Source organism: Aotus nancymaae, unplaced genomic scaffold, assembly GCF_030222135.1.
Source record: "Aotus nancymaae isolate 86718 unplaced genomic scaffold, 86718_ANA_hifiasm-v0.15.2.pri h1tg000006l, whole genome shotgun sequence".
NCBI lineage: Eukaryota > Metazoa > Chordata > Mammalia > Primates > Aotidae > Aotus > Aotus nancymaae.
The window spans coordinates 24,566,666-24,588,296 of NW_026988417.1; the positions used below are offsets into that span (position 1 = coordinate 24,566,666).

A 21,631-nucleotide genomic window follows, 5' to 3' on the forward strand; every position below is an offset into this window, starting at 1 on the left:
TCCAATCATGTGGGTTTTTTTTAATGGCTTATAGGTAAAATACTATGTTTTTGATGGGGATAATGGGACATTATGCAGAAGGGCAGGAACTGTTGTCATTCATTCAGTAAATACTGAGTGGCCACTGTGTGCCAGGTACTGTTTAGGTACTAGGAATAGATTTGTGTGCCCTGTGGACCTAACATTGCCTGTACCTAAAGCCTTGCCCAGAATTCTAAGAGGGCACTCAACCTGAGGTCCAGGGCTCTATGCTTTGCCAGGATTTGAGTTTGGAGGTTGGACATCCCATAGGCTGATCATGGTTATAAGTGACACAGATCCCCAGCCCTAGAGCTGGGTTAGTGGCTGGGGGTTATTATTCAGTTTAAAGCAGCTTAGGACTGCAAAGTATTTTATATAATTATCTTAATTAGTTGGTACATTCATTTTTTATAAATATTTTCTAGCTTGCAAGTTGATAAATTTGTTAGAGTGTCAGGAATTTTGTGATCAGGCCTCTCCACTAATTGGGTTTTGGGAGACAGAATGCAAATGAAATCTATAATGTGACTCATATGGTTAAGTATTTCACTTGTTTTCTGTTTTTAAGTCCACTAATTAGAGTGGATAAAATCAATGTCATTGGGGAAGCAATAAAGAGCTTTTGTGGGCTTGAATTCCTCTTCTGCCACTTACTAGCTGCATGGACTTGACAGTTTATGGCTTTAGTTTCCCTATCTGTAAAATGGGATAATGTCTAATTCTAGGGATTATTGTAAGGAGACAGTACATAGAAAGTACTTATTATAGCTTAGTGTAAACATTATGATTAGGCTTCCCTCTGATTAAGGCTTTTCAGCCTGTTGGAGTTTTAGCTGTAATAGTGCTTACACTAATCTATAATAAGTACTATTTACAAAGACCTACTCTATACTAGGTGCTTTGTGTTTTTAAGAATTTTCCATGATTCAGAAAAGATTGATTCATCCTTGGAAACTAAGATAATGAGTTCTGGCAGAGCTGGGATTCACATCCAAGGCTACTGCCTTCTAGTCCAGAGGTCCTTCTACGATATCATGACTACCTTTGTGCTTCAAAAATGACACTCCTTTTCTATTTTCAACTTTTTAGGAAATATAATTGCCTTACCTAGACAATAGTAATATACATGTAAGGGTTACTTTTACATACTTTTAGTAGCTATGTTTCTATATAAAGGAATATTTCTGACTTTTGGGAATAGTCAAGTTTGAAATGGCACTCTGGTAAACATTTTCTGTTTTTGTATGAAATTTAAATGTGTTGAATCATTGCAATTTCTCATTCTAGCAGAAGTTTTTCTATTGTAGCTATTTTTTCTTTAATTTACTATTATTTTTCCCTTTTTCTGATCCATTAGATGACAGTGACAAAGAACTGCCCATTTTCTGGATTTTCCCCTATTTTTTTGAATCCCGAATTTGTCAGTTTTTTCCAAGCTTCCGGATGCTGGATTACCAGGTAGAGTACATTTTCTGTTTGCTGGCATGGTTGGGGAATGGAGATTCTACTTAAATACTTGTAAGACTACCCATTGATTTTAGTAAATTAAAATACAATGAGCTGTATTAAACACTAAAATTATACCATATATAGCTCAGTCCAGTGGTTCCAAAATGTCTGTAATCCCTAGGGTGCTTGTTGAAAATACAGAGTGAGCACCAAAATAAACCCACTAAATCAGAATTAGAGGACAAAGTCCCAAGAAAAAAATATCTCACCAAGCTCCTTGGGTGATTCTAAGCGTGCTAGGTTTTAGAGTGGCTGATTTAATCTTTTGTCATCACTGGGAGATGCTGCAGCCCCCAGGATCATCATTATGAACATTGGTTTGCTCTGTTCAGAGCATATAGAAAGGCAAATCACCTTTCTGGTTGGTGGAATGCCATGTATACTTTACTGCGCCATGTATACTTTACGGGATGTCAGGAGTGTCGGAGAAGGCAGAGATGGCTCTGTGAGAATGTGTTGATTCTGGGAGGAAGTTACTGGAGTGAGTAGACTTCCTCCTTCACAGCAATGCCTGTGGAATTTTCCCCATGCCTGAAATGAGGATGAGGCTGCTGTCCACAGTAGCTCTACCAATTCCTTTAAGTTCATTTTGCTTTAATCTCCACTTTCCTATATTTCTTTTCCTTGTATTTGAAGTTAATCCTGTTGTTGCCATCACCATGTATGGTCTTCAGGCAGGTACTGCTTCCTTTGCTTTGTTTTTTTTTTTTTGAGACAGAGTCTCACTCTGTCACCTAGGCAGGAGAACAATGGTATAATCTCAGCTCCCTGCAACCTCTGCATCCCAGGTTCAGGTGATTCTCATGCCTCAGCCTCCCAAGTAGCTGGGACTACAGGTGTGTGCCACTATGCCCAGTTAATTTTTTTTTCCTGTATTTTAGTAGAGATGGGGTTTTGCCGTGTTGGCCAGGCTGGTCTTGAACTCATGGCCTCAAGTGATCTGTCCACCTCAGTCTCTCCAAGTGCTGGATTATAGGTGTGAACCATTGCACCCAGCCTGCTTCCTCTTTTTATAAGAGTTTTCTATTTGAGTTCTCTGGATAATTGACTAGCCTCTGATTAAGGCAGAGTTTTAGCCATAAATGTCTTCACTGGCTGTTGCAAGCTAGCACTTGGTTCTAATCTTTCTAATCTTGAAGGCATATACCATTATGAAAATTATTTTAAAATTCTGAAAGAAACAGTGTTACCAAAAATTAGGGTAAGTTGTGATTCCACCCAAACAGCAGACACTATACTTTCAAAGTGTTCACTTTTAATCTTTTTTTAAAGCACTTTTTACATATTTGTTTTTTTTTTTTTTTGAGATGGAGTTTCACTCTTGTTACCCAGGCTGGAGTGCAATGGCGTGATCTCAGCTCACCGCAACCTCCACCTCCTGGGTTCAGGCAATTCTCCTGCCTCAGCCTCCTGAGTAGCTGGGATTACAGGCACGCTCCACCATGCCCAGCTAATTTTTTGTATTTTTAGTAGAGACGGGGTTTCACCATGTGGACCAGGATGGTCTCGATCTCTTGACCTCGTGATCCACCCACCTTGGCCTCCCAAAGACATATTTGTAATCATAGAAGACAATTTTGAATTCTGCTTTTTCCCGGTGTCTTATAAGTATACATTTGTAAACATAGCTACACAATCATTATGCTTTAATAGCTTTAAATTATTTCATTAACAGGCTATATTATTATTCCCTTATTTTTGGACCATAGGTTGTTTTTACATTTTAAGGTGCTATAAATAACACTGCTATAAACATCTTTTATGTTTATAATTTTTTCATGTTTTACATAACTTGTTTAAAATAGATTTCCAAACCTAGGTTACTTTATCAAATGTAATGGACTTTTTTATGGCTGTTGAACAGTATTAACAGGTTTTGTTCTAAAAGTGTGTAGCACAGGCCATTTTAAACTTGACTTCTTGAGCTCTGCTTCAGGCAAAATTTATGCTATAAGTCTTCTCAGAGCCCGTTTAACTCCCATTTTGGGGCATCAAGTTTTCTGTTACTTGTCTGAGCGTTGCTCCTGGTATTGACATTTGCAATGCAGAGATAGCTGACATATTTTAAAGGTGTTAACTGCGTAAACTGGTTCTACTTGTCGGTAGCATCTATGGCAGTGGATAATTGTATGTTTGGCACACGGTAGGTACCATGTATATGTCAAATGGATAATTGAATGAAAAAGCATGAACCCTGGAGTCAAAAAGGATCTGAGTTTTAATCCTGGTTCTGACACTTACTTAACCTCTCTGAAGCTTATCTTACCTGTTAAATGAGCATGACAATAATGTATCTGTCTCTTAAGGTTTTAAGGATTTAATGAAATAATGCATGAAAAGGTTTAGCCCTGTCCTTAAGACACAGAAAGTGTTAAGTTTAGGTTCTTGCTGTCGGCATTGTCATCACCATCACTGTCACTGTCATCATTCAGATAGTCCCAAGGTAGGGATAAAACTCCTTCTCAGGTCTTTTTTTGATATATCTGAGACATTGAAATTGCATAATTATATAAATTGGTGCAAAAGTAATTGTGGTTTTTGCCATTCCTTTTAATGGCTCATTAACGAGCTATGTTATTATTCCCTTCTTTTTGGACTATAGGTTGTTTCACCTTTTAAGGTACTATAAATAATACTACTATAAACATCTTTTATGTGTATAATTTTTTCATTTTTTACACAACTTGCTTAAAATAGATTTCCAAAACTGAGGTTACATTCCTTTTAATGGCAAAAACTGCAATTACTTTTGCACCAACCTAATAATTTGTGCCCTTAGAAAATTATTTCATCCACATTTAGAGAAGAGGTTTTTTTTTCACTATGGACAAGAGCATGAAATGGTGAGAGGACAAAAGAAGACAGATCCAGAATAGAGCAGATGAGAGAGGCAACTGCGAATAACCAGCCATCACTTGTTAGGCAGTCTGTGTTACTAGGAAGAACTTTTGGAAATATTAGGGTTATAGTTTTGAGAAATAGTTGCAAGGTCCAAGCTTGTGGACAATAATTATATGCTTTAGTGTATCGATGAAGAAAGGTTCTGATTAGGTCATATATGTCTGGCAGGCTAAAAAGCAGTCTTCTCAATAAGGAGAAAGCCAACCTTTGGAAAGAAAAATGAGAATAAAATCCAAAACAAAGCAAATTTGTTTTTCATGATTCCTGCTAAAGGGAAGAACAGTACTGTCCATTACATGCTCATGTTGGAGAAACTGATTTTGCCACATCTCCTCATGTATTTATAAACATTATTTGATGGACGTTCTTTGACAATTTTTCTATTTTTTGAAAATTTCTCTGGACCTATTATTATTCCTTTCTGAGCATTTTGCTTTCTTCCTTTTCTTTTGTTACTTTAGCTTCATTAAATTTTTTTTTTATATATAGAGATGGGGTCTCTCTATGTTGTCCAGGCTGGTCTCAAACTTCTGGGCTCAAGCGATCCTCTCACCTCAGCTCTCCCAAAGTGCTGGGATTACAGGTGTGAGCTACCACTCCTGGCCTAACTTCATTTTGTGGTACTTTTTTTTTGTTTATAGTAGCCTTCATTGAATGAAAACTTTGAGTCTCCTCTCCTCCTTCATAGATCTTTTCCTATAGACCTTGATTAGGCTTTTTTATTTTTTTTTTGGACATCACCTGAGATGATTATAAGTCCCCAAACCACAGTGCAGTAAAAAACCCCAAATCACTACATCTCTTTTTTGGAAATACTCTCCAGATAACAGGAAGGCAGAAATGCTGAAATCTTCATAAAACATAAATTATGTAGATTCTTCAGTGATTAAGCACTCGATGAATACTGAATGAAATAGTCATCAAAGACCTGGAAAACCAAGAGTTTTATTAAAGGCAGATTAGAAAGGAAGGATAAGGAAGGATGTGATGTTGAAAAGAAACTCTGATTTAGAGTTAGAAGAAGTCTGAGTCCTGGCACTGCCTTTTAGAGGCTAGTTAATCTTGGGAGAAGTCACTTTATCTTTCCAGGTTCTGTTTCCTTACCTATAAAATAAAATGATTGAACCAGAAAAGAGATGGCAGATAACTTTCTCTTTTGGTACTAATCCTGATAAATTGCTAGTGATTTTCTGGAGAATTTGTTGAGAATACCAGGCTCGGTAGCAAAGAGTAATGTCATTAGTAATGTTTGCTATGGGGGTAGGGTCAGGGAGTGGTGGTGTTCATGTCCTGAATTTTCTGTATCTGAATTAGATGGTCTCACAACCCTTCCACCTGGGACATTCTGCTCTCTCTTGTTTCTACTTAATATGGGACACTTGTCTGGGGGTATTAAAAGTATAGCTCTTTGCTTTTGTCAAAGCTACCCTTTTAAAACATCAGCCTTTTAGGACACTGTGTTTTTCAAGATTAATTTCACAGTCATAAGCGAAGATATTTTTGTTGCAATTTCTGGGAAATTATTGCAGATTAAAAGACGGTTACCAAAATTCTTAAAATTTAATGTATAATCATAAAACATTTAGGGGGTTTGAAGTAAAAAGAAGTATAAGATGTACACGTTAATTTTAAATAAGAGGCTATGGGATATGGGGACTGCGAAAGACTTTACTGCTGTGGTAGAAGCTGGTTGCTGGAGCAGAAGAAGGTACTGGGGACCTTCTGTGTGTACTGAAATCCAATATAACACAATCCTTAGGGAGTTATGGAAATGCAGGTACTCTGTCTTATTTAGTCTTTCTTTCCTGGCATGACACGTGGAACACAGTAGGCACAAAATAAATGTTGACTTGGATGTCTTAGTCTTCATTGAACTAGTTTCAGTCTCATGTTACGGAAGACATTTGCGTATAGATAAAATTAAAAGTTAGGAATTGCAGAGATTTTGTGCTTTCCCTCATTTCTATACAGTACTTCATCACATTAATCAGTTCCATGGGAGAAATTTCCTATTTGAAAATGCCTCTCATCATCATTGTGAGTGAAATGTCAGGGATAATGATGGGAAAATGGTGTATCAGCTCCACTACTAGTGATAGGCAATTTGCAAAATTGTGTTTGCTTTACAGCACTTCCATAGGAGGTTTATTTGTGTGGCTGAAGCTATGAAATATGGATGTATGTTAGAGGTACATTAATTTACTCTAGCAGCATGCATTTTACATACCATATGTTTATAGTTAATTAGCACAACAAACCCGCATTTAAAAATAATAATAATCTCAATTAGGTTATGCAAAATCAAGCAATCAACCACCTTCCTGACGCATACATTCTCTGACTCCTTGGGTAACCATAAAGAAATTGTTCCTTTTTTTTTCCCTCTCTTCCATCTGCTATCTAGTATATTGCATAGAATATTCCATGTACTAGAAATCTTTCTAAAACATTATTCTCCAACATTTGAAAAGCTTTATATGATTCCCTTGGGAAGTTTTTTTCTTATGACACTCATAAATGTTCAAAATATCTTTGTTGAGTTTAATAAGGTACTATATATTTATTGAGTACACAGAGGAGTGCATTAGGGGGAAAATTGGGAATTTACATGATTTTAAGAGAAAATGACTTACAGTACTATTTTAAGGTGATTTTGTAGTAAAATCTATTTTTGTACCCTAGCCTCTAATAGATAACATATATTCATAGAATTTTCAAAGTTAGAAACAGAGGTAACCTAGGCTGACTTCCCAACATAATAATCCTCTCCACTAAATTCATGACCAGCCGTCATCCAGCCTCACTTGAATGCTTCCAGTGAGCAGAGGCCTACAGCCTTAGAAGGCAATGCAATTTATTTAATAGCTCTAATCGTTAGAAAATTTTCTCATATGGAGATAAAATATGCTCCCCATTAACTTCCAACCATTGGTCCTAGTTCTGTTCTCTGAAGCAATAAAGGATAAGTCCAATTTCTATTCCGTATGACACCCCTTCAGTTATAGAATAGCTATCAGATCTTCCCTGTCATCTCTTTTCTGGATAAACATCCCCAATTTGTTAAACTATAAATTCTGTTCATTCCCATTATTTTTCAAAGAAATGAACTGGTTTTATCAATGTCTCTTTTGAAATGTAGTGACTGAACGTGAGGCTTCAAATGTGATCTACCCTGAAAGTTTCCTTGTTGTGATACTGTACTTCCAAACAGGTCAACTGTGAATCCATGCCAGCTTTTACACAGTTTTGCTGGACTGCAGAGCCACCATACTGACAGGCAGAAACCCTTAGGGGCTTTTCCACACTGTCCCTTGGGTCTCCTCATCCTGTGCTACAATATACTTAGTTTTTCCCACTGCTGAAGCTTAGCCTTAAACTAGACAGGGCTGGAGAACAAGCCTAGGAATTTCTCCGTAAAGGCATCTCTTTCCCTTGTCCTCAATTTCTTACATTTTTGTGATTCACTTATTAAATAGCTAGCTTACGAGCCAGTTTTATTGTAAGTTCTTGTGTATTCTTGTTTGTAATAGAAACAATTCGGTACATAACTTATTTGAATGTCGAGCCTACCTGCACTGACCTCATAAAAAACCTCATGGTATTCTCGTGGATAATCTAAAGCAGTGGTTCTCAAACATCAGTGTGCCAGGAGGGCTTGTGAAAACACAGATTACCGGGCCCCATTCCCAGAGTTTCTGATTTATTAGGCCCTAGGTGAGGTGAGAATTTGCATTCCTAATAAGATCCCAGGTGACACTGACATTGCTGATCCAGACACCACGGTTTGAGAGCTACTGACAAAGAAAGATGGATTTAGTGGCCAGGTGGATTCATAGCAGTCTTAAAACCAAATTGAGAATGCGTGTGGATAATAGTTTGGAGGAGGAGACTGAAGCAAGAAGCTAATAGAAGTCATGCTGGTTCACTTCAGTTTGCTTTCAGGATAATCTGCTGAAACTAAAGGCTGAGTTAGGGACCTTGAGGAGAGAGGTACATGTTTGAAATGGTCACTGTGGGGAGAACAACTATAATTGTGAACCTGTGTCTTCATCTCCATTTTTCTCCCTTATGCCAGGCCTTGAATAAGTACTTAACATACATTATCTCATTTAATCCTCACCACAACTTTAAGTGCTGATACCCTTCTGTTACATAATATGACACAGAGCAAATTTCACACACAAAATGGGAAGCCCCAACCAAACCAGCACACGTCTTCAAAGGCTGAATTTTTTAAAGCCAAAAGCTAAATTATGGAATGCATAATAGACTTTCTTGTAAAGTCTGTTGTATTAGATAAAAGATTAGAAAGTTCCTTTAATACTAGACAACATGAATTTGTCATAACAAATCTTACATTTTGAATAATGAAATTTCACTGCTACAGAAGCTGTTGGTTAATAAGTAAACTCTTGCTCTGAAGAATTTCTTGTTAAATACTGTAAGGGAGATGGCTGTGCTTTAGTCAGGAGTAGGCTAAGGTGGCTTTCCAGTGCGGCATAACTCAGCGGGTTTGGAGCACGGGTGCACAACTCTGCACATTATGTCACCACACCACGTGAGGCGCATTAGGTGACCACCCATGTGAGCTCGTGCTTGGCTTGGAGCCACTGTTGTCTGTAAAAGGTATAATTACCCTGCTAATGCTGTGCCTTTGGCTTATGCCTGGGTTGGCTTGTGCCCAGGCTTGCTTGCACCCAGAGAGAGAGTAAAGCCATGTTGAAACTGCGATTCCTCGAGTGTTTTTCCAGTTACCTGGCACTGGTCTACCCACTCCCCTTGGTCCTCAGCTTGGACTGAAACCTAACACTTGGCATGACAGTTGGCATCATGAGCAGGATACCAAGGAGACTGAGCCTTTGTTCCCTGTTGATTCTGGGTCAACCGTGTGGCTACAGCATGGGTTATGGTGCCCAGTGGCAGCTGTACTGATTGGATGGGCTCCGGTGGAAATCTGGGCAGGAGTAGTTGGGTCCCCCACAAGCGTGGAGAAGGCGCTGAAGCAGCTAGATGCACAGAGCCCTGAGAAGGAGTGAGCTTTTGCTAGCAGAATTGGATGGGTGTTTTTTGACTGCGCTAAGAGAAGTACACACCCAGTCCCTGAGGGGTGCAGTAGAGGCAAGGGCCCTCTAGGTACACATGGGGTGCCTGGAGGGCCAGCTACACAGCTCAGAAAAAGAGGTCCCCATGAATGGGGACCTCCATCATGGGGACCTCCAGGCACAGGTAGGGTGCCTGGAAGCCCAGCTACAGAGCTTGGAAAAGGAATTAGAGGCTGCTGTGGATGCAAGCCTGGGTCCATCATTTCGGCCAGAGACCCCCACTTGGTCTGATACCAAGGAGGCTGTCCGTGGGATCAAGGGGTCCATGCTGTAAAGAAGGGGAAGATGCGCCACCCACATGGGTTCCCCGAGTGGGAGAAAAGGGGGCCCAATGAGTGACACACTCACAGATGTGAATAGATTTGATTTTGGCCAGAGTTGACCAAGAGAAAATTGATTAGCAGCCCAATGAAGTACTCTTAACTTTGTGGAGATGGTTGTCTCTGGAGCAGAAATTCCAGAAAATGCCCAAGCGGGAGAAGAATGTTGCTGTGTAACTTGGTCCCACCCAGGCGCTCCAGCTCAAAGACTCTGTGCTGCAGACAGGCAGGGGTGAGTCTTTTCTGTTTGATGAGGGAATTGGCCAAGGTGCTCGGCTTGGGAAGACACTGGACGACTGGAGGCTACATGTGAAATTTGCAATCCACTGGTCTCCCACCAATGCACAGCAAGTGCTGGTGCTGGTAAACACCAGTGCAGATACATTCTGGGGTTGGATATTTTACAGAGCTTGACAGCTGTGCCATCTGTCACAGACTTGTTGGACCACTTAATGGAACTGGGACAGTACGGGCTAAAGCATTCTTTTACAGAGAGCCTGGAAGAGTGTGCCTTCGTGGGAGGATGACAGTGGACTTTCACGGTGTTGCCGCAGGGCTTTATGCATGGCCCCACCGTATATCATGGTCCTGTTAATGATGTTATGCTAACCTCTGATTCTCTTGCAGATTTAGAAGTGGCAACACTCCCCTTGCCTAAAATTAAGATGGTATGGCCGAGACCACCTTTCCGGCAGCCAAGAGGGCCATTTAGCAGGCATAAGCCCTAAGGGTAGTTGACCAGGGGCGCCTGTTTGAGCTGGATGTGTATGTGACCACAGATAGTTTTGGCTGGGGCCTGTAGCAGTGCATGGAGCGCTTGAGAACACTGGTGGGTTTTTGGTCCCAGCTGTGGAAGGGAGCTGAGCCCCAGTGTTCATTGATAAAGAAGCAGTTCGCAACTCATTTGCTGCCCTTCAGTCTCATGAGAGCATGACAGGATGGGCTACAGTCATTGTGCATACAATTTACCTGATAGTGTGATGGGTGCATGCATGGATAACGACCCCCCGGACTGGACAGCACAGACATCCACTTTGGCAAAGTGGGGCACCTACTTGGAGCAGCGGAGTACACTGAGTACAAGTCCCTTAGCAGCAGAGTTGCGAGAGGTCTTGGGACCTGTAGTCCTAATGCAAGATAAGGCCATGGTGCCTGAAGCAACCATCTACCTTGAGCCATTGCTGTTTAAGGAGGGGCATCCCCCCATTCCCAATGGGGCATGGTACACAGATGGGCGTAGCCAAGGTGCTGCTGTTGCATTCCAACCTAGTACTGACACCATATGATTTGAAACCAGATACGGGCAAAGTAGCCAATGGGCTGAACTTAGAGCAGTGTGGCTGGTGATCACTAAGGAGGTGACACTTGTGGTAATCTGTACGGCTAGCTGGACAGTTAACTACCTAGAAGTTACAAAGGTAACTAGTTGGTCACCAGGCCATGTGGGGCCAGGCCATGTGGCAGGACCTAGAGGAGCAAGGATCACCTCCTCCAACTAGGTATAGGGATGAAAGGTAAACTGTCGTTGTCTGCCCCAACACCTTTAAAGGTAGGGGAACAAAAAAACTGGCTTAATGTATAAAGCAACATTGCGGTGATGTCATTATGGGGTGGTTGTCCGTCATAACCTGGAGCTGTTGCTCCTTTATTGTTGATGTGTGTTATGAATTCAGGGCTCTAACCTGTGGGCACGTGTCCCTGCCCAGAGGGCACCCTTGGCCAAGGGAGTGGAGTGTGAAGGAGATGACTGCACTTTAGTCAGGAGTAGGCCTACGTGGCTTTCCGGCACAGCGTGACTTAACGGGTTTGCAGTGCAGTCACAGGATTCTGCACATTACGTAACCACGCCATGTGAAGCGCATTAGGTATCACCCACATGAGCTCGTGCTTGGCTTGGAGCCATTATTATCTGTAAAAGATAGAATTACCCTGCTAACGCTGTACGTAACGGCCTGCACCCAGTTCGGCTTGCACACACGGCTCACTCCCAGCCTTGCTCACACCCAGAGAGAGTAAAAGCCATGTCGAAACTGTCTACAATCCTCAAGTGTTATTCTAGCTACCCACCACTGGTCTACCCACTCCCCTCTCCCCTTGGTCCTCAGCTTGGGCTGGAACCTGATACTTGGCATGACAATACTTTAACTCCTATATTGGCATCAGCTTGTTCATGTATTGGTTAAAAAATCCTAATGTTGACTAATTTGAGTAAATTTTCTTTCTGCTTTAATTGTTAACTTTCTAGGTAGATTATGACAATCATGCACTTTATAAACATGGAAAGACAGGTCGAAAACAGTCTCCTGTGCGTATTTTCACCAACATTCCACTCAACAAAATAATCCTTCCTACTGAAGAAGGGTACAGGTAAGATCACAGTGGAACTTTGAAGTACACGAGTCACTGAAAATGAAGTTACATATATCTATCAGTAAAATGCTTTCAGTATTGAATTATGTTATTCTATTATTTTTAAATTAGGTCCATAATTTCATAATGAATTGAATTCAAATTGTACCCAGTTTTTGTAATGAGTGCTTTGTAAACTTTTATCTACTCTGTAAATCTCAATAAATATATGCAGCCTATTTCTCTGTCCTTTATTCTTTAGATTTTGCTCTTTGTGTCAACGATATGTTTCTCAAGAGAATCAGCACTGTGAGCACTGTAATTCTTGCCCATCCAAGGTATGGTGTTCTTATAGAATGTATTTTTACTGAGACATATTCATTTCACTTTAGTTTACTAGTTTTATTACTTTTTAAATGTTATTTTGTTAATATGATTTGTCTTCATATGTATTATTTATTAATTATACTACAATACAACATTTTAAATTACAGCATACAACAGGCTTTTAAAAACACTTAACTGCCTTCATCATCACCAACAGTTATTTGAATTCATCTTCATATGGTACGATGTGACTGCTAAAATTATCAGTGTTTCAAATAAGGCATTAAATGAATGCTCAATTATGTGTATGTTGAGGGCAAAATTATGGTGTTTCAAATAAGGCATTGAGCTATTAGGTACCATCATCATTCTGATGAAATAATTAATAACATGTACTGTGCACCTTTTAATATGCCAGACACTTTCCTAAGAGCTTTACATGGATTAACTCATTTAATCCTCACAACAGCCTTATTAGGTACAGTTACTCGTGATTTTTTTTACAGATGAAGGACTGCAAAGGGACATACCTCCTATTTATTTATTTATTTATTTAGGTATTATTTTTTCTTAATAGACTTGGTTCTTTAGAGCAGTTTTAGGTTCACAGCAAAATCGAGCAAAAGGTACAGATTCCTCATATGCCCCCTGCCCCAACACATGCACATTCTCCCCAACTGTCAGCATCTTCCACCAGAGGGGGGCATTTGTTACAACTGATGGACCTGCGTTGACACATCATGAATACCTGGAGTCCATAGTTGACATTGGGTTCACTCTTGGTATTTTACATTATATGAGTTTGAAAAATGTATAATGACATGTTTTTACCATTACAGTGTCATACAGAGTGGTTTCACTGTTTTCACTAAAAATCTTTTGTGTTCCGCCTACTCATCCTTCTTCCTGAAGGGTATCTTTGGCTACCACTATCTTTTTACTGTCTCCATAGTTTTTCCTTTTCCAGAATGTCATACAGTTGGAATCATACATATACAGCCTTTCAGATTGGCTGCTTTCACTTAGTAATAGGCATTAAACGTTCCTTCATGTGTTTTCACGGTTTGATAGCTCATTTTTTGTTAGCACTGAATGATATTCCTTTGATGTACCACAATTTGTTTACTTATTCACCTACTGAAGGAAACCTTGGTTGTTTCCAAGTTTTGGCAATTATAAATAAACCTCCTAATTTTGTAGGAAGGCAGGATGACCCTTAAGTTGTTTTGTTTATTTTAACTAAATCTGGTCAGAAAGGGCCTGTAAAGTTTAGATTGGCTCATAAGCACAAATTATTCTCCAAAGAATAGGCTGCATTTATGTAAATATTAGAAAGTACATTTTTCATGATTATATAATGTTATATTTTCCATGATTATATAATGATATTACTGGTTATACTTGTTTTTAACAATGTTAATACATCTGATTGTTTATATTTAGTTTGTATTAGTTGAGACATGATGTGTGTTCTTCATTAAAAAAACTTATGCCCAGATTGTATCATTTAAAGTTGAAAATGAACTTATTGTTTAGAGATGCACACAAAGGTGGTAAAAGGAAGGAAGAGCAAGGAAATGACAATCACAAAAACTGAATAGGTGTTACTGGGAGGGAAAGGGAAGAATGCTGTGATTGAGTAGGGGCACAGGGGGGGTTCCAGAGGGCTGGTGGTATTCTTTCTTGACCTGGTGGGTTTCATCCATGTTTGCTTTATAATACTCATTAACTTGGGTATGTTTTATGCACTTTTCTAGATATTTTTTATTTCATAGTTTTAAAATTAATCAAACAGTAACCTATAATCTGTCTTTCTAAATTATGTAAAGTTCTCAAATATGAATTTCATTAAGGATTATACAGTATAGACACATAAAATTATGAATCATTAATTCTCTTGAAATTTTCATTTGAGTCCTTCTTTGTGCAGATTGAGTTGCTTGAACTGGAGTGGATTTTCAAGATGATTTAGATAAATCTCCTAGTTTTACAGTTAAGGAAATTGAGGCCCATCAAGGAGGCATTTGAGTTGAGTGGAGAAATGCATAAATTAAAATCAAAGTATTTAATTGTGAAGCCCAGAAAAGGCAGAAATAGGGAATGAATAATTTACACAGATTTTAATAAGACATTTTAATTTTTAATTGTAGAACTTGATTTTTAATAACAAATTAAATATAATTAAAATTTTTTTTGGTAGGACGGAAGGAAGTGGAACCATTGCTTTCTCTGCAAAAAGTGTGTAAAGCCTTGTAAGTATTGATACTTAGTGTTTGAAATCCTATGAATACATTTTAGAGTTTTTCTCCATCTAAATAGGATTTTTCATTGGATTTATAAAGGAAAAAATAATCATCGTAGAGACTTGTAATTTATTTGCTTTTTAATTTTATAGTTATCAACATGTATGTTCTGCCTTGTTCTGCCTTGCAGGAGAGATGACTGCTAACCTGTTTCAGTGTGGCATTCGGTTTTACTTATTTTAATAAGGCATTGTGTCACTCAGCCAGCCTCCATTGTGACAGTAGCTGTCAGCTGATAACTCACTGGAGAAGGGCTGAAATTGTTGCCATTTCACAGAAAGAAGTTAGCTAGTTTATGTGGAGTTCTAACCTCTTTATTTAGCCAAACAAAAACTAGCTGTGCAAACTAGCTACAATTCTTCAAGTAAACACTGTTCATATATCCTACCTTAAAGGTTAATAAGATGAAAAATTACATTACATGAACTTCTTTTGAAACTTAATTTTTATTTTACAGCCTGGATCCACTGTAGCATTTGCAATCACTGTGCTGTTCCAGACCATTCTTGCCAGGGCCCCAAAGATGGCTGCTTTATTTGTGGTGAACTGGATCATAAACGCAGTACCTGTCCTAACATTGCTACATCTAAAAGAGCTAACAAGTCAGTCGAATACTTTACTAGAAAAATATATTCCCTCTGTGTTTTATACAGGGTAGTCCACAAAAGCATGCAACATTCAGAGGATTTTGAAGTGCCAGGTTAATTGTCACTTTCACTATTACGTATTGGCTGCATAGATGGGCGGATGGAGGAGAGGAAGATGATTCAAAGCGCTTGCTTTCAAAGAGCTTATAGCTTTATAGCTTAGACATGAAAATAACCAAAATATGAGGTAGAAAAAAACTTTACATCTCATTAGCTTTACGTCTCATGTGTAAAGTTATACGGGGTGACAATTCATGCTTTATTGAAGGACATGGTATTTAAGTCAGGCTTTGAGAGACAGATCAGATATAGACACAGGATGGCAGGAAAGGCTGGAGAAGGCATTTCAGATTGAATAGCGAGTACTTCCACAGTAGGCAAATTGTAGAAAGTTACTTCTTTATATCAGATTTTAAGAAAAATATTTAGACATGCTTTACTTAAGTATTTGAAATTTGTATTACTATTTTTTCTGTAATTATTTTTATGTCTCTTACCAATATTTGATTACAGCTATGGATTACAACTCAGTAAAGTGATACCAATGACAGTAACATATTTAGAAAAGCTTTTGCTTCTGGAATAGTTATCCCCAAAACAAAGCAAAAAAAGAAAAACATTGCTATTTTAATCAGGCTAATTTGAATGGTTATACTTTTTTTCTAACTAGAAGGGATGATAGAATTAAGTCCTCTTGCTTTATTGGTAAGAAAACTAATGTCACACAGTTATTAACTGGAGATTACCAGATAGCTAAATTTGACATTACATGAAAATTGAGATTAGGGTAAAAATGTTGGGCTACCATATGTCTTGTGATTCCAAAAAATTGATTCATATTAGAAATATCTGATGCTTTTGTAATTATTTATGATAATATTAGAATTCATTCTCATGTGTTTTATTTATTTCTGGTCAGTGAAAACTTTTTTTTCCATTGTGGTCCAGCCACTTGAATTCTGGCTACTGTTACAACTGTCTCTTTCCTAAATTTACTCTATTTCAAATAATTATTTCCACTGAGTAATCCAGAATAGAGTTTTTAAAAATCAATTAAAGAAGCTTATTGAAGAATCTTATGAAATATTTTTCCTTAGAATAAACGTTCAAAAATTGAATACAGCCTCATAAACATATTGGTCTGGAACTGTTGTACCATTGACAGTGTAATTCTGGGTGGGAACAGGAGTCAGTAACATGCTCAGCCTTTAATTCTGTGAGCCTACGTGGAAACTAAATTTGCGTTTTAATACTCTATTGTAGGCTCTTCATTGCTTCCTGAATAGCCTCAGCTAGTCTGTTTGGCACTAATATACTATTTCATTAGGGGAAATCATTAGTATCTTTCAGTACTAGATTTTATCAAGTTTAATTCCAAGAGGAAATCTTTTGAGATGTGGATGGCTGATAATTCTTAAATAATAATACTTTTTTTCTCAAAGACTCCTAAATTCCTGTTAATAATTACTGCTTTCAAAAAAAAATTATAATGAAATTCACAAAGCAAAAATTTTTTTTCTTTATAATAGTGAAAAATAACAGCCTTTTTAGCATACATGGCATAAAAAGGCTTTCCATCTCATGCCTTTTACAGCTGTCTTATATTAATCTGTTTTTCCTTGGTGTTAATTTTTCTTTCGTTGCTAACTGGAATGATGCTTGCTCCCTCTTGTGGTTAAAACTCATTTTATCAGTTACATAAATACCTCTAATTTAGAGGACAAATACTAGGTCAATTTAATTTTAAGACAAAATAAAACTGACTTATAGTCGCTGTTCAAAGACTTTATCTCCGGAAAATTTTGTGTATTCATAGTACAAATGAATATTTTCAAATATTTTCCTCCTGTTTTTACTGTATTCTCTAGTGAAATCTGGTTCATTTTTAGTCCTGCTTATACGTGCATGAGCCAAAGAGAAACTTAAATTTTGTGTACAGGCACACATGGTTTCATTGACTTTGCCATTAGCGATCGTACTATACTTCATTAAGTTTGCTAAATCATCACTTATCAAGAAATTATCCTATTAAAAAAATGACTGGGTAAGTAGATTTATATAGTATGCAAGAATCAGTATAATAGTATAAAGATGACTTTTTTGTTTTAGTTTTCAATTCTCCTTCTGTAGACTTTTATTTTGAACTGATAATCCCAGTCCATAGTGCAAAATCTAAATATGAAAAAATTTAAAGTTGTCAAGCAAAATTCTGCATAATGGTCACGTGGAACTAATAATAGCTAATATGTATTGAATGATTATTATATGGTTAGTAGTTTGCATATGTGAATAATTTACAGTAGAGTATGTAGTATCAAGGTGATTAAGAACACAGGTTCTGGAGTCAAGGTGGTTCTGCCAGTTCCTCATGGGATGATCATTGATTTCATAGCCTCAATATCTTTGCCTAAAAAAAGTAAGGGTGGAGAGGAGGGGGTGATCATCGCCTTTATCTCTGTCTCCCAGCTCCTTGAAGTCAACAGTTATGCCTATTCATTTTTGTATTCTCAACAGCTAACATATATGCTGAGTAAACAAAAAGTGAGGCATAAATTGAACCCATTAGGGTATGCACTGTTTATGAAGCTCTTCTCCCAGGTTTTCTCCTGGCAAGATCAAGAATAAGCTTTTCTATGGAGAAACTTATGAGAGGTGAACCTAACAATTGATATTGCTGGGTAATCAGGGGAAGATTCCAGGTTTGCCAATGCTATAGCTCCGGCCTGTTCCTTGGTTCTTGATATGATGAGTGGTATGATTCTCCTAGCTTGGAGAAAGTGAATGGATGGGCTTGTAATCTTCTCAGCCACAAGTCGCCTGTAACTTACTTTGGAGAACACCAGAAATGAAGAATCTGTTTTGTCTGGTGTGGTTCAGTGTTTTTAGAGGGTGAGTTCCAGCTTGTTTATTTTGAAGCTAATCTTCAAGTTAAGGACCACAAAATGCTTATACCCTGTGTGGCACTTGTCAGGACTTTTGATCTGCTGAGGAAAGGAAAATCTGCAGGACTTAGGAAATGGGCCCTTTCAAGGCTTGTCAGTTTTTTCCATTGTGCTGTTTCATTTTCCTGCCTCTGCTAACTGCCCCATATATCAGCCCTTCTAAAAAACAGAATTCAAGGATTTGGAGATTGAAGTGCTGTGTTGAGCAGTACAGATGTACTAAACGCTTTTTTTAAAAAAAAAATCATGCTCGGCTGGGCACGGTGGCTCACGCCTGTAATCCCAGCACTTTGGGAGGCCGAGGTGGGTGGATCACGAGGTCAGGAGTTCGAGACTAACCTGGCCAACATAGTGAAACCCCATTTCTACTAAAAATACAAAAATTAGCTGGGCATGGTGGCTCATGCCTGTAGTCCCAGCTACTCAGGAGGCTGAGGCAGGAGAATCGCTTGAACCTGGGAGGTGGAAGTTGTGGTGAGCTGAGATCTCACCAGTGCACTCCAGCCTGGGCAACAGAGTGAACTCCATCCCAAAAAAAAAAAAAAAAAAAAATTCAAACTCACCTGCTTTGCATTTACCTCTGTGGTGAGTTTGCCCCGACCAGCTTATTCTAAATTCGTAGTAACTGTCTTTTAAAGAAAATTTTTTTTTTCTCAAACATTTTGCTTGGTCAGGCCTCTGACTGTTTCCTTGTTGTTATGGTTAGGAGACTGAGGATTTATGCTTGCAATACACTAGATGCTTTCCCTTCTTCTATTTTCTTATTTGGTTAGCTAGTTAATTAAACTTCAACATAATTACATAATTCACTGTGCTCATTCTGTGAAATAATTTAGCACCTTGTTTTCCAGGGCTGTCAGAAAGCAGAAGCAAAGAAAAAGTAATAACATGAAAATGGAGACCACGAAAGGACAATCCATGAATCATACATCTGCTACAAGGAGAAAGAAAAGGAGGGAAAGAGCCCATCAATATCTTTGCTCTTAAATGTCCAGTGACTTGAGAATAAGAAAGATTTATAGTCCAACCTTTGATGCCATTTTCTGAAAGTGCCACACTGGACTTAAATTCAGCTGCTTTCAGAGGTGTGCACCTTTCTGAGCTAGATAACAGGCAGGTGGCATTTGCTGGCTTGCAGTCCCTTATCTGCCTCTCTGGAGACTTGGGGAGTTGGTCCATCTTCAGCTGGTTTACTAGTTCTTTCGATGCTCGTTTTTCCTCACTTTAAGTCTCTCCCAGTCACATTATTCTATTTTTATTTATTTATTTATTTTTGAAATGGAGTCTTGCTCTGTCGTCCAGGCTGGAGTGCAATGGCAAGATCTCAGCTCACCGCAACCTCTGCCTCCCGGCTTCAAGCGATTCTCCTGCCTTAGCCTCCTGAGTAGCTGGGATTATAGGCACACACCAGCACGCCTGGCCAATTTTTGTATTTTTAGTGGAGACAAGGTTTCACCATATTGGCCAGGCTGGTCTCAAACTCCTGGCCTCAAGTGATCCGCCTGCCTTGGCCTGCCAAAGTGCTGGGATTACAGGCATGAGCCACTACGCCCAGCCCCAGTCACATTATTCTAGCCTCTTTTATCCAAAAAATGAGCAGACAGCATTCTTTTGCAGAAGATGTCAGAAGAAAATGAAAGTGAAAACGTATGAGGTTTGTTTACATTGAACATAAAAGTATGTTAATTTAAATAGGAGAATTATTTTATGTTAAATATGAAACAATAGTTTAAACCCCATGTGAAAAGAAAAGTACAGTGCACAATTGTTTTTAGACTGAATCTGAAGATGATGGAAAGAATTTTTACAAAGGCACTGTATATAGAGATTGTAATTATAATTACATTATTACTAAATATTTGTTTTCCAGGTACTTTGTGCAGTTGTCCTTTGATGGTCTAGAATCACTTAAATGTTTGTTGAATGAATGAAATGTTTAGAAATATGACTTGCTCTGTCATTCCAGTGTCTTTTAACTGATGCAATAAGTTTCTCTCTTTGTGAAGTAGTTAGCAGCAGAAGGCAGGATAGTTTGGTAATTAAACTCCTCATTCCTACCCTTACATTTCCTGACTGTGTGGTCTTGGCCAGGTCACTCACTCCCCAAAAGCCCCGGTTTCTTCATTATTATAATGGGAGAATAACAGCTATGCCTGAGGTTTGTTTTGTGATTAAATTAAATGAGACCCAAGTGCTTGGCTCTCAGTTCTCCTCTGTCATTGGTGAGTTATGTTAACAATGAAGATTGTTACTGAGGTCTAGTGGTAATTATCTTTTGGCCCAGTAGCACAGCACTGAAGGCAGTAGTTTGAACTCCCAGAACAAACAGTTCATCTCCCCATTTCTCCGCTAGTTATTACCTCCTTAAGACTGAATTGTTTTGAATGACTTATATTTGCATAGGGACTTTTCTCTTGTTTCTAAACAATGCTATAAAGCAGATTTGAAGGCATCTTTGCTTGGGGTTAGTCAGAGGCCTGTGAGTAAGGGTGGAGGAACTGCACTCCATCTGGTATTTAAATTCTAGGTAAGTTAGGGCTGATGCCTGGTGTAGAATACTCAAGCGTGGCCCAGATCAGTGTGGCAGTGGTGTACATCAGTTGACATCAAAAGATGAGTTATACCCCTGGACTTCATAAGCATCAGAAAGCTCTTCTCCCCTTTGTTACATGGAGTGCTATGATAGGAGGGGCACATTTGGAGGTGACTGGGTGAGATACGAACGTAAAGCCATTGTGAGAGTTCCCCTCTCTGATTCAAGCAGACATTGCCTGACTTTATGGTGTTCACCATTCCATGGTAAAATCTATTGAAATCTCTGAAACTAAGACACCTGAGGGACTATGGCTACTGAAGAATTGAGTTCTGAAGGCCAACAGCTATTCTCATCACTAGATTTCCTTAATTTTAAAATATCATCAATTGTCAAACACAACATTGATTTTATCATAGCTTTTCAGGGGGAGAAAAACAATACTTCATTAATTATACATATTAATTTTTAGATTATCTGATTTCAGAAATACTGAAGTGCAAAAAAAAAAAAGGACATCTTAGAATTGAGGAAATAGTCTTAGTTATAATCAGGAATAATGTACTTATTTAATTTGAGGCAGAGTCTTGCTCTGTCAGCCAGGCTGGAATGCACAATCTTGGTTTACTGCAACCTCCACCTCCCGGGTTCAAGCGATTCTTATGCCTCAGCCTCCC

At 38.5% G+C, this 21,631-nt stretch overlaps 1 protein-coding gene across 2 annotated transcripts in view; it reads left to right on the forward strand.

Moving 5' to 3' along the window:
* ZCCHC4 (zinc finger CCHC-type containing 4) overlaps window positions 1–20,612 on the forward strand; it is a 67,169-nt gene extending 46,557 nt beyond the window's left edge. Inside the window, exons 8-13 of one of the 2 annotated variants that reach the window (XM_012472446.3) lie at window positions 1,379–1,479; window positions 12,099–12,220; window positions 12,465–12,540; window positions 14,730–14,781; window positions 15,290–15,434; window positions 19,273–20,612. In XM_012472446.3, the coding sequence (XP_012327869.2) occupies window positions 1,379–1,479; window positions 12,099–12,220; window positions 12,465–12,540; window positions 14,730–14,781; window positions 15,290–15,434; window positions 19,273–19,408 (632 nt within the window). In that variant the 3' untranslated portion in view covers window positions 19,409–20,612. The remainder of the gene's footprint in view (window positions 1–1,378; window positions 1,480–12,098; window positions 12,221–12,464; window positions 12,541–14,729; window positions 14,782–15,289; window positions 15,435–19,272) is intronic. The other variant, XM_012472448.3, reaches the window with a different exon arrangement.
* The last annotated feature ends 1,019 nt before the right edge of the window (window positions 20,613–21,631 follow it).